This window comes from Taurulus bubalis (assembly GCF_910589615.1).
Source record: "Taurulus bubalis genome assembly, chromosome: 7".
NCBI lineage: Eukaryota > Metazoa > Chordata > Actinopteri > Perciformes > Cottidae > Taurulus > Taurulus bubalis.
Genome location: NC_136595.1, coordinates 18,071,935 through 18,096,938, shown reverse-complemented (window position 1 = coordinate 18,096,938; position 25,004 = coordinate 18,071,935). Strand labels below are relative to the sequence as shown.

The following is a 25,004-nucleotide window of genomic DNA, read 5'->3' as shown; positions in this document are numbered from 1 at the left end:
TGTGTGTGAATCCCTATCTCAGCAGCTGTAAATCTCTTTTCTCTATGATGTGTTTGCGTGTGCTTCTTCATGCACTTGTGTGTAGGTGATTGTGTGTTTGTGCGCTTGCACTAATGTGAGTCCTCATCATGGAAATGGCTTATATTAGCCATGGTTAATTAAAATGAGTAAGGACAAAGGTCAACCACTCGGTTTTCACGTCTCTCTTCTCTAGAGAGGGAATAGATACAGCATGAGTGGAGAGTAACTCAGGCATTTTTATTTGGGCACTTGGAATAGTCTTTCCAGGTGACAACGCTTTACATAAAGCTAGACGGCTACACGGTGACTGCTGCACACCATATTTCCTTTAACCAGCGTAACTCAACATGTCAGAGTTGTCTTCATCTCAGATTCAGAAGGGTCCACTATGGAAAGCTTGATTGCTCTCTGTATGATGATTTTGGACCTACTTCATTCACAGTGAATTGCAGAGTGATGTTTTTGTACTCTTTGTACTTTGAGATGCATGTTTACAATTGTACATCAAAATGAGCTTCAGATTACAGTAATGGGGTTTGTGCAAAGACTCACACCCAGGGAAATGTCCTGGAAACTGTCCCAGTTTAATTATGCTTCCTTTTCCAACTTATTCTGCACACGCCTGTGCTTATGGATAACACGAGATTAATGGGCAGGACATGTTCATCTCTGTTGTCACTCACTGCAGTATATCTTAAGTGAAACACAGCAAGTTGTCATGGTGCAGTTTTAGAATTGTGAGGATAAGCCAAGTAAATACACCAATAAAACCTTACCAGAGGCATACAAGTCAGTCTTCAAGTCAGCAATTTAATTTCCACAGCTTCTTTTCCATCATTACAACAACATAGTCATATTATACTATCCTGATAATCACACTTGATTGCCATTGTATTGTTATTTCATTATTCAGCCTGACATTGTTTATGTTGTTCTAATTTCCACCTACCAAGTGCTCATTGGTCTTTTTGGGGGTTTTGCAAGTGAGTACAAAGCCAGGTCGGTTTGACACGCTCAAATACAGTAATAGTAGTAATATTAGATGTTGGCAGACATTTGGAACCAGGCATATGCTTGCTTCCATGCAACTATTGATAACCAAATGTTCTTATGTTTGACCTTAAATGCTTAAAAAAACACTTTGTTTTAATTTCCAAATGTGGGAAACTTAAGTTACACTGTTTTCTGGCATGTTCCTTTTTTGTCCAACTGATTAACCAATGAATCAATAATTAAAATAATGACTAGTTGTAGTTGTAGCCCTGATTGCTTGCTTTCATCAGCATCTGATTCAGTGATATGACTGTTTTAAAAAGATGTCTATCTGTACTCTATCTCCAAGCATTAATTGCCGGCACCATTGTCTTAATCTTCCTTTTCGCAGTCTTGTTTTACAGGTAGGCCGATGTTAATTAAAGTGAGTTTAGGTGTTTGTTTTGATAATGCTCATTTCAGTCAGGTAGCTGAAATCTGAATTGAAAAGCGTGAAGTATGAAGGAGAAGGCAATCGGACATGAGCGAAAGCTTTCTTTAGCCCCTCTTCTTTTGTAAATGGTGGTGTGTTATGCAGAGAAAATTTAATATACTGGATTTACTTTCTGAGAGTTTTTTTTATTGAATTCTGGACATGCAGGTCACTCTGGGAAACGGCAAGGAAGATGAAACAATCAAACTGAGTGTGTGAAAACAATCAAAATTGTCATCAACCGGTGGTGTTAGGCCATGGCTTTTCTGGTGCTTAACAGTTGGTTCTCAGAGGTGTAAATCACAGCAAAGAAATAGGTTCTCTCACTTCTGTTTGGATCCAAGCACGACCCTCTCTGCAATGTTTATCATACAATACCACCGTCGTCAACAGGATAGCTGTGAAACAGACTTGCTGGGGGTGACACATTGGCAGGCATCTCAGGGATACACTGGCCTTAATTGGGCAGATAAATATCACAGGCTGCGCTCCCTGGCCCAACAGCACTGTTGCATATATCACCCTGAATGCGGACTGACCACCAGCAGTGGGGTGCTGCCCGCCCGTCTCATCCCTGAAATTCATCTGGTGCCCAAAGTGCAATTAAAGAGCAGTGAGAGATATCCTCCATCAGTTGGCTTCTTTGACTTGTAGCTGTATTAGGGGGAAGTAGCAGAAGCCCTCCCGCTTTGTTCGAGAATCCAATGATCAGCTTTATTTATAGAGTGGCATAGGGCGTATTATCAAAGAGACAAAAACCAGACAAAGCAGATAAGGGCCCTTTTTTATTTATAATGATCACTGACGTTCTGTATACACATCATGATTAGGACAATCAGGGTTCTAGTCTAAAGTAACACCGTAAACAAACAGCAAGGACGAACATCTGTATCCTGCAAAGTACAAACTCAGGGTTTTTAATAATGAGCAATTTAATGACCACTCATGACTTTGGCCTTTCCAAAGCTCTCAGTGTGTATGCATTTCCCCATATCAGCTACATGTTGTTTGGTCCAAATCTTCTCCCAGCCTAAGGGGCAGATCGTGAAAAAAAGCAGTCAATAATTGTCGGTGTGCACAGGTACACATACTTGCACACACCATCTGAGAGTCACTAATCCTCTTCAGCACTTGAACCTTGAATTCACTGAAGGAAATAAATCACGACAGAGAGAGATATAGGAAGAGAGAGTTTGACAAACAATCAGAGCTATACAATACTATTTCAAGGTAATAGCTTTGTTATTACAATCGGATGAAAAAAGACTTGCACATTACTGTGATGATAACGGGTCCTCGAGAAAGCCCAAACTCTAATATTTCAAAAGACACTCTTAACTATCAAGAACACTATCAAGGACACAAAAGTATGTGACAGTAGTTGACAGTTTTTGTGCCGCAAAAAGGTTTTCAATAAAACGCCACGTCTGAAAATGCAAATGCAGGTTAGCGTTATATGCGGATGATCATTGTATACACCAAGTGTTGAATTAGGTTATACTGTAGATTCAAATGTCCTTCATCTGGTGTGGTTGGACCATTGAAATTTATCTAGAATTTTGACCCTGAATTTTGATAGATAATGACGACACTAATGGCGCCAAAAGCCATTTGTCTGGCCAACTGGTGAGCAAAGAGCCAGTAAACAGCCAGTCTAAAGCGTCGCTGAGCCACGCTCCTTCCCTATGACCTATGACCTATGTCTCTTAGCTGCCAACTGCTCTCTCCCCGTTAATCACAACCCGGGTTCTAAAGTTTGAACTTTGACCTTTAGCGCTGTATCTAGGCTCAATGGCAGATGGAGACAGAGCTTTGTGTCCTCACATCAGATCATCCGTTTTCGCACACACACACACACACACACACACACACACACACACACACACACACACACACACACACACACACACACACACACACACACAGAAACACGCTGAGAGCTGAGATGCACGGAGGATCACCCATAGCAACAGTCGTTTGGTCACCGGCTGATATTTAATTGTTGGAAAGCAGCTTGCCCTCTGACAGTCTGTGTTTTACAATAAACTATTTGAAATGAGCCTTGTGCATGGCAGCACCAATCAAAGACTTTGCTGCCACGCAGCTAATTGAAAAACCACTGATCATCCTTGAAAGCAAAAGCCAAGTGGCCCATGCTGGGGAACTTTGTTTATCATAAGCAAGATGCTGAGGCTGAAAGACACTGATTAGCATGAATAAATTAGAAACTATTTCAATGAGTGGGTGATAGCTTATCTTTGAATTACATGCCCAGTGCAGCTCTCCCATTGAAGATTAATTGCCTCTCACAAGGTATTTCGAAAAGTTCATTCTCATCAATTGATTTCCTTTAATTCATGAATCCCCAAGAAGTGCATGAAATTGGTAACAAGCTCTCCATAATCACGCTTTCTGCATCGTTAACTTCATTGGCAATTACTCATCATATGTATTGGTTGTGACATTTGCGGAAGCATGTTATTTTTGCACCATTAGGTCATGACAGGAATATTATCATAAACTAATGGTTAATTACAAGTTAAACAGAAATGGTGTTCATAGTTTCCCTGGATTTCTGCAAGGAGCTTGTTTCCAGCATGTTTAATAGTGAAACATTCTATTTTGTTCTATTGTTCAGCCTGATCAACTCACTAACTGCAAACGAAATGGCTGATGACCAGTACAAACACATACAACATGTGAAAACTGTTTCACTACGGACCCTTTTTTGTTACTAAACATGGTGATGTATTTCTTTGTGGTCAGAGCATAGTTGGAGGCAACTTAATTCAGTTTTCTTGTCTTGTTTTTTATAATGATTGAAAAAGTTTTTCACAATACGTACAGCAAATCACTCTCTCAGGGCTGCGAGTGTTACTTGAGAAAGGTAACATTAACCAGCCGGACCATATTTGCCAACCCCAATGCTGTTGGCAGAAAACGTACGGCAGGCTGGTTAGCTAGCTAGCTTGTCCACCTCTTTTGATGGCTTCATACCGCGCTAGTCTCCAGATCTTCCATCTGCTCTCCTCCTGTTGAAGTAGTGTCCTAGCCCGAAGAGTAAGGCTGGTCACCGGCCTGCAGTTGGGTTTATTTTCTGTAACTAGTGTAACATGAACATGAAAGCATGGTGGAATCAGAAAGGTAGCTAGCTAACAAGCCAATGAGTCAAATGAGTACATTTTAACAACCTTCTGCTTCATCCACAACTTTGTATGGATCATTATCTGTAACCGGTGTTGCACGAAAGCATGGTTAAATTAGCAAGCAAGCTAGGTAGCTAGCCATCCGTTAGTTAGCTTGCAAATTCCGTTATGCTTTAATGCTTCACTGATTGCAAAAATACAGCAGACCATCTCTTCATTTTATCAACATTTATCTTAATCTCTCAAATAATTTAGCTTTCTGTGATATAGCAGCCATGACCATGGCTGAGGAGGTTAGCAGAAGGCTAAGCTAAACAATTAGCAACATTTTCTCAGTATCTCTGAAATGCTTTGCAGATATTGTAGCTTGTTAGAGCCTCATATCACAGTTCATCATCTCAAATGTATGAGGTATCAATTCTAGCACCCTTTGTGTGTAACAATAGCAGCTACTGTGAGGTGATTTGAGTATGCCTCCAGTCTTTCCTTTGTTTGGCCTCTTTCTAACATTGTGACATAATCATGACGTTTGTTGAAAAGGGGTCTATATTACTCTGACAACGTCTGTACTTTGCAGGGGCCTTTTTGAAGCCTCGATGTTGAATTGTAAAAAAATTTCTTTTTTTTTCTTTCTCCAAGATATCATCACCTCACCAGTACATTGTTGTTACCACAGCAATGGGGTCATTTCTGTTTTTCAGAGACAGGAATGCTGCCTTGAAGCAAAAAAAAGAGAAAAAAGCCAAAGACCGAGAGTAGACTACAACTTCAGGGTTACAACTAAAGTAATGGCATAGATTTTACTGCCATGTGTATTTACACTGATACCGTGAGATGAGCTTATGAAGATGCAGCAACAAAAATACCAACTAAGTCAGACCGTTATAAAAAAAAACGTCTACAAAGGAATCCTATGTTAAACACAACACTTTGCAATTGCACTATATAACACAAATTGTTAATTAAAAAACAACAACCCCTGATCGGTTGAAGTTGGAACTCATATACTGTTATCATCATACATTCCCACGCTATCACACACTATCATTGGACCCTCTGGTGAATTCCTGCAGTACATTAATAGGGTAAATCACTGGATTCATCATAGATAATGATACCATTATGGAATAATGTTCATCAGCTAATGTGCACTTGCTGGGAATCTATTTGTGTCTTTTGCCATTTGCTGTCTGCTGCTACTTCTCACATCTCAATTCTTTATTAACCTACCCAACATCTTAGACACAAGGAGATCTTAGAATATGAAGAGATGCCAAAACCAGACAAGCAATAAAGGCTGATGAGGTTTTATGTCTCGGCCCGGCCATTCCCGCACTTAGTCCACCTCCTCTATTGCTGCTGGGCTCAAATAAATGGAAAGAAAAAGAAAACATCAATTTTTTCTGAACATTCTTATTGCTTTTTATTATTGGAGTATGGTTGTGTGTGTTGTTCTTTTTGAAATGATTGAGATTGATATGTTTAATAATGGTATGAGAGAGCAGCAGGTGATATTGGAGGTAAAGCTAGAGTGACTTTCAAGGTTCATGGGCTGGGAGTCGACTGCCGGATGTTCTTAATTTGAAAAAAATCGACCCTTTCCTTTATAATCAGGCCGACATATATTTTTTCTTAACACAGACATAACAATACTAACAATGACTTTGAATTTACAACATGATGCTGTTGTTGACATTTTAACATTCAACTCTAAGGGGGGTCAGCCAACCTTAAGTGAGCCTGGGCAAACTTTGGGGCGGACCCCCTTTACTTGAATCAGCAGGTGGCAAGCAAGACATTGCAGCTTGGCTTGGGGTCTTGAGGATTGTTCCATTTATTTATTCAACAAATAAACTGTACACACACATTGAACTAATACATTTACAGATACAACATTACTGCTTACTACACACACACACACACACACACAGACACACACACACACTCTCACGACCACACACGTGCTAATGTTATTTATGTCGGGCTTGCACTGCACTGGTAGAAACCCTGAAAGCTGACAACCTCACAACTGGCTGCATGTGTACACAACAATGCAAAAAGTGGTATCGGGTGTGATTGTATTGGAGTAGTTTTATGATTACAAGTATGAGTATATGAGCACAGTATTGGACAGAAATCCATATCGGTATCTGTGCCTTCCTATTGAAAATGTTTGTACGATACGTGTAAGTCATCTGGCTACGCCTCAGGGCTTTGATTGAAAGACAAAGTCAGCCATCTTTACAGTACAAATGGTTTCGGGCCTGAAGTTCTGTATTTTTGTCAAACCTTGCAAACATTGACAGAATTTTCTTTCTACTTGGATGAACTTTTTCAAAAGTTAAGTACTACAAATTATCTGTGCCTGCTTTATGACACTGCAAAGGTAGGTAATCCCTGTGAGTAATACAATCTGTCACTGTTTATGTTTAGTCTCCTTGTCTGACAACTAATTAACAGGCTGGAAGTTGGTTCTATCTCGCTGCCTGCAGTGAGGAAAGGGAATTGAAAACCTTTAGGAATAGCTGCGTAGGAACTGTCTCATTACTGAGGTTTATATTACGCCCCGCAAACACATGTATATTTTACAGGTTTATATTATGATCCATCAATATCAATGTCACATCAAACAACCTGCGGTTTATGAAAGCTTTGGAGTTGGTTAGTTTAGAATTGCAAGGAGCTATTCAGAGATCGCCTCAGGATTTGTTCACTGTATCAAACAAAGCTGAAAATTAAAACTGAAATATATCCCTAATCCAATTTCAAAGTGCTTCATGTTGTTGATTAAGCATGATCAGTCCTCAGATCAGTTTGCATCGGATTTTAATAAGACCATTACATTGTATTGCATTTGGACAGGAGATCCTCAGGGCAGTAACAGCACCTTCGTGCATTTCTGTGTGTAGGACGATAACAGACAAATTAAGTATTTGCATTACAGAAAATGAAGCAGGCATTTCTCTCCTTTTTTCTCTCTCCCTCCCTTTCAGCTCTCTCTGAATCCTCTACCTCATCACCACCCATACTGCCATCCATTACAACAAGTGCCCGGGCTCCCCCTCTGTGCTCTAATTGGAATGCTGGATGGCAGTAGGTTTAGCCAGTAATGGGGTCCTGCAATTTGGTAGCAGAAGTCATTCTGGAGAGACTTGTCAGAATTCATAGAAGGGCCCAGTTGTGTGCATCCCACTTTGCAGCCTCAGAAGAAAAAACCTGCATTTTAATAGTGCAGCTGTAAGCATTTCGGTAATTCAAGGTGGCGTCATTAGAGGCTTATTTATTCACCCGAGGTGTCTGCCACGAGCAAGATGACGGCGCCCAGATCAGCTGTGGCAGCTCACTCTCAGCACCTCCCGCAGGGCTTGAGAAGGGAAAATTAGAGAGGAATGGGCAAACACGACAATCATAGCGTCGTTACTGAATTAGTGCCTACATAAAACGGCGAGCTGTTTGTAGGTATTGAGAGATGGGTTATAATGATCTGCTGTTCAAGGGGCAGCACAGTTACGTCCGTTTCTGAGGTTTCAAGAGGCGGAGGAGTTGTAAAAAGGATCAAATGTGCCACTCAGAGAGATGCTCCCTGGAAAAGAATTATGGTAATGGTCTTTGTAGGCTTTCATGGTAATGTAGTAACCAAGAAATAGGCAAGTGAGATTGCCTGCAACGATGTCTAAAAGGCATTTCACTGCAGGGACTTACAACCCACGTGAATAATTTTCTCCTCAGACATGACCACAGTCTCCTCATATTATATTAAGATGTTGCTTGTAGTCACAAACAGTAACCGAGGAGGGAACCAGTTTGGCAAAACACTCAACCCGATTTGAAGAAAATTCTGGACGAAGGACATTTATTTAAGAAAAGTTTCACATTTTGGAAAGCACACTTATTTACTTCCTGGCAGAGAATTAGATGAGAAAATTAATGACTCCCATATATGTCTATGAATATATGAAGCGACATCCAGTAGCCATTAGCCTAGCTTACCACAACGATTGGAAACAGGAGGAAACAGCTAGCCTGGCTCTGTCTCACAGTAACAAATCTGACTACCAGAACCTTTTAAAATCACTTAGCATGTTACATTTTATTTATTTAATCGGTACAAAAAGTATAAAAACCTGTTAGTTCTTCAGGGGGTTATGTGCCAGAATATTTCTTGCCGAGCGGGCAGATACTTACTGGAATCTTTGCTGGTTGCCTGGCAACTGTTCAGAGCCAAGTAATAGTCCGGTTATAACCTCTTGCAAAAGGGTGATTCGTCACTTTCACTCTTGGGTCTTGTATGTTGAGCTACAACACGCGGATTTAGGTGCTGGTAGGCAGATTGTGTAACCGGTGGTCGAAACAGCTCTTTCCACCAGAAAGTGAATAATCAGATCTCTCTCAATGTGGAACTATTTTTAAGAACTTTTTTTTTTTTATTATAAAAGAATACTTATTGATACTTGATACTTGACCATCTCTGGGTTTGCGTCCTTAAATATATGTCAGGTTAGCATTACAGCATTGCAGGGTTTTTACTGCAAATACCTTCGAAGCTGGGGTACAAGCTGATTACCTTTAACAGTTCAACTGCTTATATGCCAATAATTAAAATAAATAAAAAATATGCACTTAAAGCACACTGTCAAAGATTGATTGGGTTTAAGTATTTGCTGTGCTGCTTTCTGAGGAACTGCCAGATATACAGTATGCCAAAGAATCCAAAGAGGAACTTTGTCATTGCTGACGCTACCTGTCGTCTCGTTTTCCAACTAAAAAAAGTAGTAACGAGGGAGCCAATGCTATTCACGCCATGACGCGCACACACACACACACACACACACACACACACACACACACACACACACACACACACACACACACACACACACACACAGTAAAAATAAGTGTGCGACATCAACAATTATAATTAATTTAATATATATAATAATTCATAAAACACCTAAAGGTATAAATAAACTGAACACTTCTGCAGCCACTTGGTAACTTGATTCCCTAGTAAATATCATTTTTTTATTTGTATTTGTGCCAAATAGAAAACCCCCTCAGCCCTCAATATCAAGTGTCCATACTATGGCCCTTCAACATCAATGCTGGCAATGTCTCAGCACTGTAACCTAGCAACAAGACTTTCACTTACACAATGTATTGTTTAGGATGTTTGTTTTTTGTTAATGAGAGACAACAAATGGCAGAATCATATTTTGCTCATGCATTAGCTATGTCCGAAGCCCCTCTGCCACTCATTTACCATCCCACACATAACAATACATGCTTCATATGCAACAGTAAGCATTACGTTTAGATCTAGGACACATGTCCAGTCATCAACGTGTTGTGACCTGCCTGATCGGATCGTGATTGGATACATTTACGTGGTCAAAGCAACTTACTCTTCCTCCATGCAGTATTACTAAACTTGTTGTATTGAAAGATAGCCGCTTACAAAGCTCTGCTAATTTGGTGATAAACACGTTTTCCGATACATTCTTCATAATAAAAGTCACCCTTTTATTTTGTTGGTGAAAAGCTTTTATTTTAAAGCAGACGGTTTTTCATCAGTAGTAACCAACTCAGACACCAGGTCTCGGCTGTGTTGCAGCCCCAGTTTTCCTCCTCTCTTCCCAATGTTTGAGAGAATACTCGATGATACCTACGTTTGAATTTTTCCGGATCTTGCACACATGCCGTCCACACCTCACGGAGAGCCGAACTCAATGCGAGCGAGGTCCAATCTGGGAGCCTACAGACTTGACAGTTAACGTGTCCTGGCATGATCGGATGATTAAAGTGGCATTAAAAAGGCGAGCGTAACCACGGCCTCACTTCTTGAAGCAGTTTTGGTTGCCATAGGTTTGAACTGTTTGATGGTCTCAAACTACAATAGTTTTTAAAGACATGAAACAAAATCATGCGTTGTTGTCAGGTGAATAAATTACTGTGCTGTTCTTCACAGACATGCCGGTGTGTCTAAAGTTGGACTGATTACTATTGATCTTTTAGTCTGTTTCCATTACTTTTTGTTATTCTGTGTTGGAACAAACCGTGTTATCCAGGAAAGCAACTTAGCTACAGTAGGTTTGAGCTGAAAAACTGAGGGCTCTCCATCCAAACCTTTGAAAACCTCTCAGTCCCTAGCCAGGGACAGATAGGATCAGTCGACAACCCCAACATTTTCAATTTTGTGCTATCAGACACCGAGGAGATGTGTCAACAGTGGGGTCCTACAGCAAGTAAACACAGGACTCTGACAAGCAATAACCTAGATTCAACATCGCCTCCGGTCCTCTCCCACTGAAGGTCCGCCACTTTCATCTCATTTAGATCCAGATCTGTTGATCAAAGATGACGCCTATTCCCCCTCAAAACAGAACGCCAGTGATTGTCTCTCATGTCATTGAGGGCTGTGCCTGTGTGGCTGGTTCAGAACAGGCTGGGGTGGTACCATTTGCCCAAAAGGTTCCAGTTATGAGTGTAGATGCTTTTAATGATGCACCATCCTTTATTTAAGTGCTCTTCATATACAATTAGTGCTCATAAAGTCATTGCATTCAGGATATAGGACAGTGTTAATGGGCATTTTTAATGAGTAGTGGTGCAGTAGTGGGTCCAGACCACAAATAAGTATTTTTAGTTTAGTTTATTTATTTGATTTAACACCATTGTTCAATATTTTAGTGGGGAAGACAAGAACAGTAGAGTAAATCTAAATCAATGAAAAGCACATTGTGGATATTGTCATTATTCATGCTGTATGTTCTTAGCCCAATATCCTCTGTATTGTTGCTCATAATAGAGTGAAGAGGTGGGTGTCTGCATGGAAACAGTACAGGGCTCAATGACAAAAGAGAACACGTGACTCGAAAAAAAGTGTTGGTGGGTCTTAAGAGGAACTTTGAAAATTATTGAATCAACTTTTCCTTTGTTAGTTTTGTAGCAGGCAGCAGGAGGGATCAGAGGGTAGAATAGTCGGAAGCCCCAGACGACTGAGAAGCCATTACTGTATGGCACAGTCCACTGCAGAAACGCTCCCTCTGAGATTCAAATCTTGCAGATTAAAATAGTGTCTGATAAGCCCGTATGCGTGTGCACGTACACCCATGTGCCTGTATGTGCGCTCAGTTAAATGTGTTTAAATGCCTTTGTGGGTGGCTGCTTGTGTGTCTGTGTGCGTTTGGAACAGCCTAAATATCGAAGCTTTTAACACCAAAGCTTCAAGAGGATTTAAGTGCTCAGAAACTTGTCAATTATGATTGTAAGTGATGTCCAGCAGGGACCGATGATGAGCCTGCCCTCAGTAGAAAAGGACTTCACTTTTCTTTCTCGGAAATATGCTCTTAAAGGACTTTATGGATTTATGATGCAAAGCTTCCACACCGCCTAAAGTGAAGCCTGGTACCAGACCTATGAATCACTGCCCACGTTTTTTTGTTGAGTGATTCAAACCGGTCTGGTTTTGTTCTTGTGAATAGCGGTTTGAGAAATGACTGACCCAATCGAAGCCTTTGTGGGTGATACTAACTGACTGCCAAGCTCTGTCACGAAATACCAAACAAAGTTACGGACAACAGCTTAATCACTGTTCATGATATATTTAAATGTCTATCTATAAACACCAATTAATCATGCTTATGACAAACTCATTGTTTTCAAAGAACGGCGAGTTTATCAGACACAGGCTGCTGAACACAAGCCCAGCTTTACTGCCTCGCTAACGTCTGCTATCATCTATGATAGCAGACGTGTTAGCAACCAATAGATTTCAATCAATTTCTATCTATAGCCATGGTCTCAAGCATGTCCAACTCCATTTCTGCAAGTAAAATGGTGCATAAAGTAAGGAGCGAGGAGCAAAGTGGTTGTATGTAGTCTCTTAATTAATCATAGGTGTTTATCATAGGTCTTCTATTAGGTGGCTTTATTCTATCGTTCCAGTTTTTCACGACTGTATGTTGTTCAACTTGTTAATAATAACTTCATGTCTTTTTTTAAATAATAATTTATCAAACACCCTTGCCCATCTTTTCTTTTTCTAAAATACACTTGCCGCTTTTACAAAATATACTTGTTCTAAAGTACTGTTATCGGTTTGTTGTTTCCCATATTTATCTGTTATTGTTTTTATTGTATTTGTATTGTTTTTTTGTTTTACTCTATGTCTATGTTTATTGTTATGCACCTTTCACCAAGTCAAATTCATTGTATTTGCAACGTACTTGGCCAATAAATGATTCTGATTCTGCTGGTGACCTCAGTCAACAGCACCCAATTTTAGCATTTGCAATGTTCATGGGTAAAAATGAATAGATAGAAGAGAAAAAATCCCATTGTTCCTGATCACACACTAGCAGAGGGGTCATTTTGAAGAAGACAGAGACTGATGCAGCAGACATGGATACTTCACAATACACATACAATTAATGCAACACGTTAGCTGTAACGTTTATTTCTTCAGATGGAATTACATGACATTACTTGTAATGCTTTGGGAAGAACTAAGTTAACATTTTGCTATGATGGTTGTTTCTTACAGTACTTTATTCTTTGGGTCCCCAGGGACCTCAATGAGGGTTGAAACACCCCAACGGAAAATATTTTATGTCAAACTGAATCATGAAGTCTAAATATAAGGTGCCTGGTGTGATGTTACCCAAAGTCATTGGTCATTTAAGTATATGTAATGTATGTATCTCCTTGCTCAAAACTGAAACACAGACCAGGTCTCACCGGATAAGACATCTCCCATACCTTTATATCACATGTAATATTACATACTGATGATGTTAGTGAATGAACCAGAGGTTGCAGATTTGAAATGCTGATTTTGTCTCTGTATTCTTTTCTGTTTTTCTAGTTCCTCCCAAGATATATGACATTTCCTCTGACATCACGGTTAACGAGGGCAGCAATGTGTCGCTCATCTGTACAGCCAGTGGGAAACCCGAGCCAAGCATTTCCTGGAGACACATAACCCCATTAGGTGAGTTCATGTCACCTCTCGCATACCTATGCTAATGAAGGGGTGGAGGGATGAATTGAGAGAGGAAACAAGGAGGCATGGACAGGATCAATTGGTGATAGACTGAGGACGAGAGAGGACTGGTAGTTATGTTGCAGATGAAGAGATGGAAGGGGGAAGGGATGAAGCAAGACATGGATGAGGTTGGATATATGCATGGCACAAGGAGGGAGGAGGAATGGATAGATGTATAATATATTCAAGTAGACAGACAGTAGGCTGGGATACCTGGGAATATATTGAGCTCCTGCAATGATGTTGTATTTAAGGACGGATGCAATGGACAATTCACTGTTTTTCTTTGAATCAGTTATGAAATAGATACAATGGAAATATAATACAATTGCTTGTTTACATCAGTGGGCAATTTGTTGATTTTTAACATGGGAGACAGATGTTTGATTTTGCTTCTTTTGGGATGAAGGGTGAGGCTCATAGAAATAGTCCCATTAACAACAGTTTCAATAGAGAGCACAGTGATGGTGGTGAAATCCCAAGCATTGTCTGGAGGGGAATACATTTGCAGAATTCCATGGTCTTTTATTTAACTTATATATCTGCAGTATACCTTTGAGCCACACGAAAGAGCCTGAATATCCATTTTGTTGTGATAATTGTAGCCTACTGCTAACATGGAATCTAATATGAAATGCAACTGACAGTCGGTTTGCTTAACGAGAGGGGAAAAAACGAGAGCCTGTAAACTCACTTATACAGTATTAGACATGTGAGTATGCTTTCAATAACAAATGCATAAAACAATGTTGTGATTTAGCAAATCACATTCTGCCTCAGGCTCACTCAGGGTAGGACATTTGCGTCTTTTTTAGGGGGCAATTTTTGCCCCCACTGTCTGAAATCCAGGGGCATTTAAACCTTTGTTCAAAATCATAAATCTACTTTTTTAGGCTCACAGTGTTTTAAATATGTGGCGTGAAAAGCAGAGCGTCTTTGAAACGCTCCCAGGGTGAAGACTGCAGCACTCGGTCTCCTGCGAGGAGCACCGGAGTAGCTCTCCTGCTCCGGGTTCAATAGAAACGAGCCAAAGTGCTTGTGTCTTGTACCCAAAAAATGCGCTTGCGCATGTGCGAATCGTCGAACCTTGGCTTTTTGCCAAAAGCCGAACTCCGCACACGCAACATCAGTCAAGCCGAAAATCTAAAACATTCTATGGCAACTGGACCGGGTTATATAGGCCACGATGTTTTTGACGAGTTCATTAAATTATCATAATTATAAGAGGAAATTTTGAGGGCATTTTTTTGCCCCTCTCCTAGTGATATCAGGGGCAATATCTTAGGGGCAGTTTTGCCCTTTGCCCTCGTGTATTTCCGACGCTGGGCTCACTGATGATATAGACTAACTTGTGTGCAGTAAACTTAAATTGATTTTATTATGTTCTGTAAGTCATTTCATGTGTTTCTTGAATCATTGCACCACCACCATGTGCATTTACATTTTTAAAAGTTATCAAATTAAAAAGGATAAACCTAGGGAGCTCTGTAGACTACTCGGGTGTCTGGCATAATGGGACATGGTCAGAAGATCATTTAACATAAAATGAATATTAATACATCTATGAGCTAGCTGAATGGCTTAGTTTCTGCCTGCCAGTATGACCGTATCTAAAGAACCCCCATAGAGTTTTACCCTAAGTAATGAAATCATCAAATCATCAAATGAAAAAGATATCCCCTTTTAAGACACTATATATATATATATATATATATATATATATATATATATATATATATATATATATATATATATATATATATCCCATTATCTCCTGGGATAATGTGTCCAGGACACACATAATGTGTCCATATTGCTATATAAGTATTAATATTAAAAAATTTAAAATATCTCCTTGAATGTTCCTTCTTCTCACTTCTATATTTGTACACTTTTGAAATTGCACTATTCAAATACTGAACAAATAAAAAGCCATGGATTGTATTACTCGCTCAAGGAAGTATGTGTTCCCAGAGCACATTCTGCTACAAAATCAAACATGCTGATGTGTATTGAGTACGTCTAGTATAAAACAAATGCAGCTCTCATCACTGCAGGCGAACCTCATACTTACTTTGGCATTTAAGGTGCATTAACAAAGACTTTTTATTATCTTTATAATTCATTTAGGTGGCTCCTAGTCAGAGCACACATACACCATTAAGTGCCTTGAATACTGAATCTTCCCTTTTGAAAACTCATTCCAAAGCATTTAACTGTTGCTGCAAAGCCCCCACCCAGCCACTTCGAGTCCTCCCTCATTTTCATATTAATGGATTAGAGCATGCTGTGCTTATCTGATAGCTGTGAGGATGACTGCATTTATCTTATGGCTGTCAAATCCTCCTCTCTGGTGTGCTTACCCTGATTGCGTTAGGGGAGTTTTCAGAAGATGATCAAAAGAGCCATCCTCAGAGTCCGAGTGGCAGTCACTCATTCTTTCTCACTTTGAAGTGTCCACTCTTTGAAGTATGCTGGGGAAGAAATGATATGCTGGTCAAATGAAAGGGCCCGGGACGAAATGTAATCACAGACTGTCTCCCAGCACATCAGAAAGGAAGCCATTTGCCATGGGATCTTTGAGTCGGTTATTATAGTAAGGGCCATTTGTCCAAAGGACGCGGTACAACTGAAAGGTTGTAATAGGCTAATTACCTATCGATGGAATTCAATTAAATCTGTTGGATATGCAGAGCAGTCTGCTCCAGCCAGGCGCGGGGCAACCTGAGTGTGCAGTCAAAGCATATGGATATTTGTATGTCAGTTATGAATGTCCCATTCAATAAAAGCAGACATGCAACCACCAACTGAATGACTTAAACTACCATTAACACAAACAAAGAAATGCAAGCTGCTTTTGTAGGATTGGTAAAATGCCGACAGGCAGTAAATAGTCACAACACCAGTCTTCCCAAAAACCTAACTGAACTTGACATTTTTACAAATGGAGTTTTGGGGGGAAACGTATGTAATAAATACTGTCACCACGATGACTTGATGCAAAAACAGTCATGACCACATTTGCTTTGGAAATTGAAGTTTGTGTCCCACTAAAGTTTGGAGACGGTTGGTCCACTGTTTTCTTCAGTAAATGGAGATGAACTTAAGCTGAAACATCATAAAAAATGTGCTGCTAATGCAGAAAATACAAGCACATACACAAAAACATAAACTTGAACACCATGAAAATTCCCAGGGATCATATTATAGACCCTTTGTGTTTTATATCAATTTGCAGGGTTTTTTATTGAACCAAATATGGCCTATGTATCGTCAAAGGGGTGAAGATGTTGTCTTTTTTTCATTTGCTTGTGTTGTGCGATTTGACTGTGCTCTATTTCTGTGTGTTTAGCTTTCTCAGTAGATCTATTAAAGGATCTACTTGTAAAAGGGTGATTTAGTAATTCATTTGCAATAGTATAGATGCTTTTACAACACAATCTATGAGACAAACTTCCGTATCAAGAATAGGACAACACATTTCCAATTTTCATAGTGTATCTTTAGTCAAACTTTTTGTATTGTGAGTTTATATCGAAACCATGATTTTGTTTCATGAATCATATTAGCACCTGATGGTATCATAACACCACCAGCACATGATTTGAGCTATTTATATTGGGTGGGAGCAATTGCTTCCATTGACATGAGGCCAAGCAGGTGAAATGGCTGTAAAATGACAAATACGTCCACATGCCAGCCTTACTCTCTTCAACAGTCAGCCTTTTTGGGGTGGAGGTGGGATTTTTTTGCTCCGTGGATAGCTCTGCTGCAGCAGTCAGTGAAGTTTGACAGGATGATAAATTGCCCTGACTGACTGTCAAGTTCCTATTCCCACACCGACTGTTGTGTGTTTGCATTTTTTCCTTCTCTCCTCTTCCTGCCAACCAGCAAACTGCCAACTAAGAATACACTTTGTGCATCCAGTGAAGTGTGGCCATAAACTGTTTATTGAGACAATAATTTGACTCAGTATGTGTGCATAAAAAGCCAATGAAATAGTCTTTACTCACAGAGATGCAAACTAAAGCAAGTACTTTTAACACACAGATCATCTTTGTTGACATGCTACTAGGAGAAGAAACGGTATCAGCATATGTCTGGTGCTCAGTTGGCTTAAAGAAGCATCGCTGTTTTGTGGAACAGTTTAATTACCCATGTAAAAATTGTGCTTGGCAGTGAAGTCCTCGGGAGTTTGGGGTGATTGCTGCGTGATAAGGTTGCTCATGACTGGAAAGCCCGCTAGAGTCCCCATATCAGCTGGTGAAATCTGGATGTGCAAAGTGAATGTTTCATGCTCTCACTACCCTTATTAACTGTTGTTGATGTGCCCTCGAGCAAGGATTCTACCCCCGACTGTTCCATTGCTGCAGCAATCCCCGGTTGAATAGAATTAATGGGAAGCTGACAAGTTTGTGTGTGTCAATGCGATCATTTTGGAACCTGCAGCTTATACACCAGGATTTATGAGGTTCTCAAACTACTTGTATGCTTAAATAAAAGCTTAACTTAGAGGAGAGATACCATTAGAAGGAATACAGTGGGTATACTCCCAGAAGCAACTCTGTCATCATACATTTATTTAGCTCTTCACATCACTTCTTACTTTGCGCCTAAAGCTCACAATAGCTTGTGTGACATGTCAGCCTTTCAGGGTATTGCTTCTGCACTGTGCTGTGGTTCCTCGCCAGTCTTTAGGTCATGGGGTTGGCAGACAGCCTTTAACAAAGTCTGTTTCAGGTTGGTTGGCTGGATGGCTGGGCAAAATGCTCTGATAAGCTTTTTCAATTGAGATTTAAATCCATGGGATAGAAGTGTGACCTTTGAAAAGGCTGGCTGGTATACCAGAATACGGATTTGATTGTTTCCTGTGATGGGACTCAGCTGAGACATGTTTTTCTCTCTCACTTTCTGATCTGGAAAACTTGTACTTTAGGTTAATTTTGACTGAGAAGAATTAAGAATAACTCAATGAGCCTCAGCTTTCCTTACATGAATATATAAGTGTATTACAACACAAATCTAATGTTGGAGAAGATCTTGGTACAGTTCGTATGCATGGACACAGTCATAGCACAAAACGTCAAGTAATATTCAGCATTATACAGTATGTCCCACATTCAGAATCAAGTGCAATCACGCCATGTTGGAGGAGACAAAACTATGTTTAAATCCTTAGTCCAGATTTTTCACCATAGGATTTGTAAACATCATCACCTCGAGCCTCCTCACACAGCCCAGAAACCGCTGTAATGAAAGTCACCAACGAGCTCCTCTTCTCCTCCGATGATCGTCATCTTTGATCAAACCCTCTCCTTTGACCGCCATGTCAATTACATTACAAAAACCGCCTTCTTCTATCTTGAAAACATTGCCTGTCTACGACCCCTCCCTTTCCTCCTCAGCCGCTGAAACACCTCTCGACTGGACTACTGAACAGCATCCTGTAAACATCCACCAACATCATCAAGAAACTACAATACGTCCGAAACTCAGCTGGTCAAAACACAGATAGTTGATTATGCATTCACCTTGAACATACTGGTGACTATCTATGATCTTTGAAGATCAATTTCTGGCAACTTAATGTAGACAATGGATTCTGGATACCCCAAATCAATCAAGAAATAGAAACATAGAAAACAAATCTATCTGGCTATTTAATGTAAATATATGAGAAAATGTAATTGCCAAGAAAGTAAAAAAAGTATAGTATATAAATACTTTCTAGAAAAAGATGTCCCCTTCTGCTCCCAATCACTAAACAGAAACATCTAGAGATTGTCTCGAGATTTAACTGGTTTAAGTGAAATGTAATCTCATCTACTCTCGAATGATAAACACCTCAATTAGGCTCTAAACCGAATCAGCATCCAAACAATTGTCTATTACAGGAGGAAACGTAGATGGAGTTTTATTCCAATCATGGGAAAGTTAAACGTTTCTTGAGGTTTGTTTAACCATAGTATTAGTAGCTATCTCCAAACCTACTTTAATAGAAGCTGATACACTGGCTCATAACATCAGCAGTTTTTCTCAATCTCTGAGCACAAAGCTTCCTCTTGCTTTTGACAGTGTGGAGAGAATACATCATCAAGGTCCTCATCTTATCTTTGACTTCTCACATAAGACATGCTATGTGTGAAGGACCCCAAGGCCTCTAGATACTGTATGTTTTCTCTTTTTTTTTGCCTTTTCATTTAAGTGCATGAGGCACATTTTCCCCAAAACATCCCCCCCAGGAAACCGGTAGCAGCATCCTTTCAACTGACATGTAACTGCAGTATGTGTAGCGTTCAGTAGCCCACTCAAAGCCGCATCCAACAGAACTTGCTTTGTCCGGAACTAAGCGGCATCAGCAAGTGCATAAGTACGGCAGCTCAGTCGGTTTCAATGTGAACGATACAATGAATTATTCAAACTTGACTTTATATCACTACTACATACCTTGGGTTGTGTCTGCAATGTTGCACTGGAATTTGGCAGCTCTTTATGAGATGCTAAGCAAGTTTCTGCCGATCTGTTCACCAGGAATCTCTCATTCAGCACTGGATTCCTTTTCTCATAGTTTTCAATGAACTGATGCGCAGTTCAAGCGCTGACACTTGAGCGTGCTTTAAACACAATGGGAGGTGAAAGATAAAGAGTTAGGCGCTGAATTTTAAATTTCAGATATCAACAGCAGGAGCCCGGTGGAACACTTCCCCATTCAGCTGTTGAGCTAAAGAGGTGCTCAATGGGCGAATGCTTTAATGGAGTGTTAGTAACATGATAAAAAGTAAATTAAAAATATATATAAAATGTGATATTAAGTTACTGGCACTTTGCAAATATTTAATAGCAGCTGGTAGCCATAACTTCCAGGCAGCGACTTACAAAACAAACAAGACAAAAAAACAACTCTTTTACACCGAACCCCCTTATGAAGGAAACTCCGTGAAATTAAAGTTCTAATTTGATATTGAGAGTATTAATATAGCAGCGAATAAACATTTGCTATGTAAAGATATGGCGGATTAATGTCTACCTAAGCAAAGAATGAAATCCCCTCTGTGTATGAGGTAATGCAAGCTTCTCTTTTCTTTATTTTCATAGCAAAGCCGGCCATGTGTGCTTTTAGCGTGTGTTCGTGCACAGCGTGTGCCCCACTGGCTAGCTCACAGCCGCCACTCTCCACAGCGCTCATACAACGCTCATAAAACACTCATAAAACGCTCACAGCCATATGAACAACGCTGTCTTTCTATGAGTGTACCACCCCCCTCCGGTTCCCCCTGAGGTCAACACTGCAATAGATATTCTCCTCATCTCGTATCTAGCACTTTTGGATACATTAACTAACTTTGATTGTAAGACCCTTCGACGCCACAGGACCATAAAGCTACAACTGATTATTTTCATATTTTCGAAATGAATCTGGTCGACAGTGGCTCAGCAGGTAAAACAGGTTGTCCATTTACCACAGGGTCATTCAAAATGAACTAGTCAAGGATAAAACACCATATTTGTTTTAAGTTTTAGTTGTTTACTTTGCTCTGCATTGTTCCTGGATTATCTTTTAAAAAATGACCACAAACCAGTGAAAACATGAGTCGTATATATTCATGAATAACATGTTTGTATTTAACTTATAGTATTAGTATTATTCGTATAGTATTAACAGTCTGCCTGAGTTATCTACAAAGTGCTTTCTTCCCTCTGATAGGAAAGTGCGTTGTTAGAGGTGAGTGATTGTGTTTATTTTGACTCTGAATGCATAGAAGGTTAAATATAGTTTCAGATTCCTATTGCAGTGTGTTAAGTATTCATGCATCGGCTAAGCTCCAAAGATTCAATTCCACACACTGTGGCAGCCAAGGCAGTTAATTAAATAATAACCACGGTTGAGCTGTGCTGTGGAGTTAACTTTTAGTTACTTACTACAGTATGTTCCAATTTAGTAGTAAAGTAAAGTAAAGTGTTTCATATTTGTAACTCATACCCTCTGAGGGATTCAGCGACCAGTATGTATATATTGTGTTTCGTTATTATTAACTACATCTTTCCTGATCAACCACTTATTTAGGAAATATACCATAGTTTTTAAATGAACTAAGTAACTCTATGCTGTATTTTTACTGCAATCAACATATTCATTTATGCATACATTTTAATGCACTAAAATAATCAAACATATTCATATTTTCCTCAGTCACACAAATTAAGAGTTACTGTGTTTATTTGCTGTATGACGAATGCTGCCCTCTGCCTCGTCGAAGCTATTTTTCTAAATACACAGTCACCTAGATCTCTCAACCTCAATCTCAAAGTCCACTACCTGAAATAGTGTTTCCCCGCCTACAGTGCATTTGGCTAAATATGTCAGCAAAGAAAGTAACTGGGAGGAAATGGTACGGTCACTGAGGTGAATGAACACATGCAATCAGACATGACTCAGGACTACTTTGGCCCATTTGCACCCTCTGGGTTTGAGTGGCCTCAGATTGACAGCCAGGGAGCAGAGTAAGGGTTACAGTATGTATCAAGGCCGACTAACAGCATGTTTTCCAGCACATCATGCGATTCTACCCCTAGTTCTTGCCCACACCTTGAGTTGGGGCCAGAAGGCAGCAGCGCACAATGTAGCCGTGTGGGTTGTTCTCCATTTTCAGGAGTTAAAAGGATAAATTGATGTAGAAAATGCTGCTCTATGCTATAATGGATTCTTCAGCGATGCCTGCCCTATCTGCGTATTGCAGCCCTGAAGGAAGTGTACTCACAGCTCCCCTACACAATGTAGGAAATTGCTTACTGCAACGGGACTTAGCGAACATTGGCGCTGAATGTGAAATTAACCTCGCTATGATTTCTTTAATTTGCTTGGAGTGACATCTCCCTCAGGTGAGTAGGGCCTCTGTAAGTCTCTCAAATATCTCAGCATGCACAACTCATGTTAAGTCAGTTCGTGGTTTAACGTTACTTACATCAACTGTGGATTTTCTTCCATTTGTTATTATTCATATTTTTCAACGCTGCATAATGCTATGTCTGTTTGTTTTCTTCTAGTAATGTCAAGGTTGAGCACTCAACATATAATGCTATTCAAAGTATCGGCCTCTATCAAGGATGCGATTCTTGTTTAATGGCTTATGTGACCTTTGCAAAGCCCCCTTTGGGCGGTGATCGATAGGAATACCATTTGCAGCCTGGGCAGGATGATTCGACTAAATATATTAGCTTTCATTTATCAAGAAAGACTGCAGCCTAATTAGACTTTTGTCCATTTGTTTTGGAATTATATGTATTTTTGTATTTGTTAGACTATATCTGCTGAAGAAATAAGTCAATCATGAGTTGCATGTTGCAATATAATACATCTTGCATTAATTATCATAAGCCAATTTGATATCCTAAGTTTAGATGTGGTGATATTTGTACAACATAATATAATCTAGTTTCCCTGCACTTTTGCAATGGTTCACAATATTTTAACTGTCATGAATCAAATAAGTTAACAAAATAAATTAATGTTTTTAATATAAGAATTGTAACACTGATATACATCAGTAAACAAAAAGCCCATATATGTTGTGATCAATACAACAATCTTTCTAGTACCACATTGGTACAAATTTAAACTCACATTCAGTCCAATACATCTTTTTACTTACCAGCAAACCCTTTTCCCCCTGAGTTTCCAATGCCTAAACACTGCAATCTTGTCAATATTTGGCTTCCATACTGGGTTTTTATCAAAACTTTGTTCTTCTTATCCCACAAAATGTAACTTGCGCAACAGCGACCATCTTTTGGATGTCTTTACCACAGCTTAGCAACAGAATTTGTCGGTGGTACGAAAATTAATTTTGCAGCAAAGACATAGAAACAGGCAGTAAGCCATATCTCCAGTATTTCTCCAGTCATAATACATTGTTCTTAGTGGGATGACAAATTGTGGTAATGGTTATAATAGTTAATCACTTACCTCTTCAACCTTATTGCACTCACCAGAGGGACTATAGGCTGTTGGAACTCTCATTAGAGAAGACATTTATGGTATGATTTCAACGGTACACTATAAAGGTGCAAACGCCACCCGATGTGTCTTCAGCATCCTCTGCTGTATTGCGTGATTAATGAATACAACCAACTTCATTCAAACTCAAAAGCAAGCAGCAATGTAACGTTGTACAAGCATTGAGCTCAAAGTGGTCATTTCATTCACCTTCTACAATTGTGTCAAAACACTGAGGTGAACTCTTCAAACTGTGAGTGGTGGCGAGGTACAACAGTGTGTGCACTGGTCGTTCTGTCAGCTGTGAGCGTAGAGCCAACACACACCGTCCAAAAAGCACAATAAAAGTCTGTCTTAGAACAGCGGCCGAGAGGTACTCAGCAGGTGCACACTATCTCGGTCACGGATGCACACTATCTCGGTCACACACACACACACACACACACACACACACACACACACACACACACACACACCCTCTCCCAGGGATACGACTGGCAGACATAACTAGCCGTTCTGGAGGGCTTTTTTTTCTGTTAAACAGATCCATTTTACTTGCACAAACACAATACATTAAAGTAGTGTACCAGCAAACCTGTTGTTAGATTATTAGTTGTATTTGAAGCTTTCATTCATTAGCGTTGGAGTAAAAAAACACGCTTCTGGAGAGTGCATCAACGTTAGATAAACAACAGTTATGGGCTGTTAGAGCACCATGGAATGTTTATCTCTGTGGCCTTTTGCAAAATATATACAATCATGGTGATGTTATATCTCCCAGAAAACTTCATATGTTCATATGTTTTAACTCATCGTGGAGGCTGGACTAATCTTTGACCATCTCAAAGATGTCTTTGGAAGGTATTTTCACACTGAATCATCAGCTCAGCTCTCCACAATTCTCCTCATGTTCGTGAGCACTCGCAAGCTGTAATATTGAGCTCCATCAGTTTAATTGGAAGCCTACATGCCTCCTGTGGATATCACCAAAGGGGACTGTTGAATGTGGGAGTCATTATTACTCACACCTGTTCCACATGGCAGTGCCAGTTACATTGAGAGTTGCATTTTAAGCCTATAAATTGTGCAAGCAGACATTTTGATAACATTTATAATGTCTGCATGACAATTCTAAGGCAGTGGTATTGTGTATGCAGGCTTACCGGGACACCTTCAAAAGAATGGAGCCATCATTGATTCAATTAGTTATCTCTGTGCTTCACCTGCTTATGACGAGTGAAAATGTGAAAAGGGTATTTTCCATGTTAAAAAAGGATGGGGTATCTTGACATTTGTAGGGTTTGAATCCGTGTTGTCAATTACCACGATTTAAAG

At 39.8% G+C, this 25,004-nt stretch overlaps 1 protein-coding gene across 1 annotated transcript in view; it reads left to right on the top strand.

The window, feature by feature from the left end:
• The window catches only part of negr1 (neuronal growth regulator 1), a gene marked incomplete at both ends in the record, with an annotated part of 129,774 nt that overhangs the window by 50,282 nt on the left and 54,488 nt on the right, over positions 1 to 25,004 (top strand). The window contains one exon of the mRNA XM_079221033.1: positions 13,496 to 13,621. Coding sequence (XP_079077159.1) covers positions 13,496 to 13,621 — 126 coding nt within the window. The remainder of the gene's footprint in view (positions 1 to 13,495; positions 13,622 to 25,004) is intronic.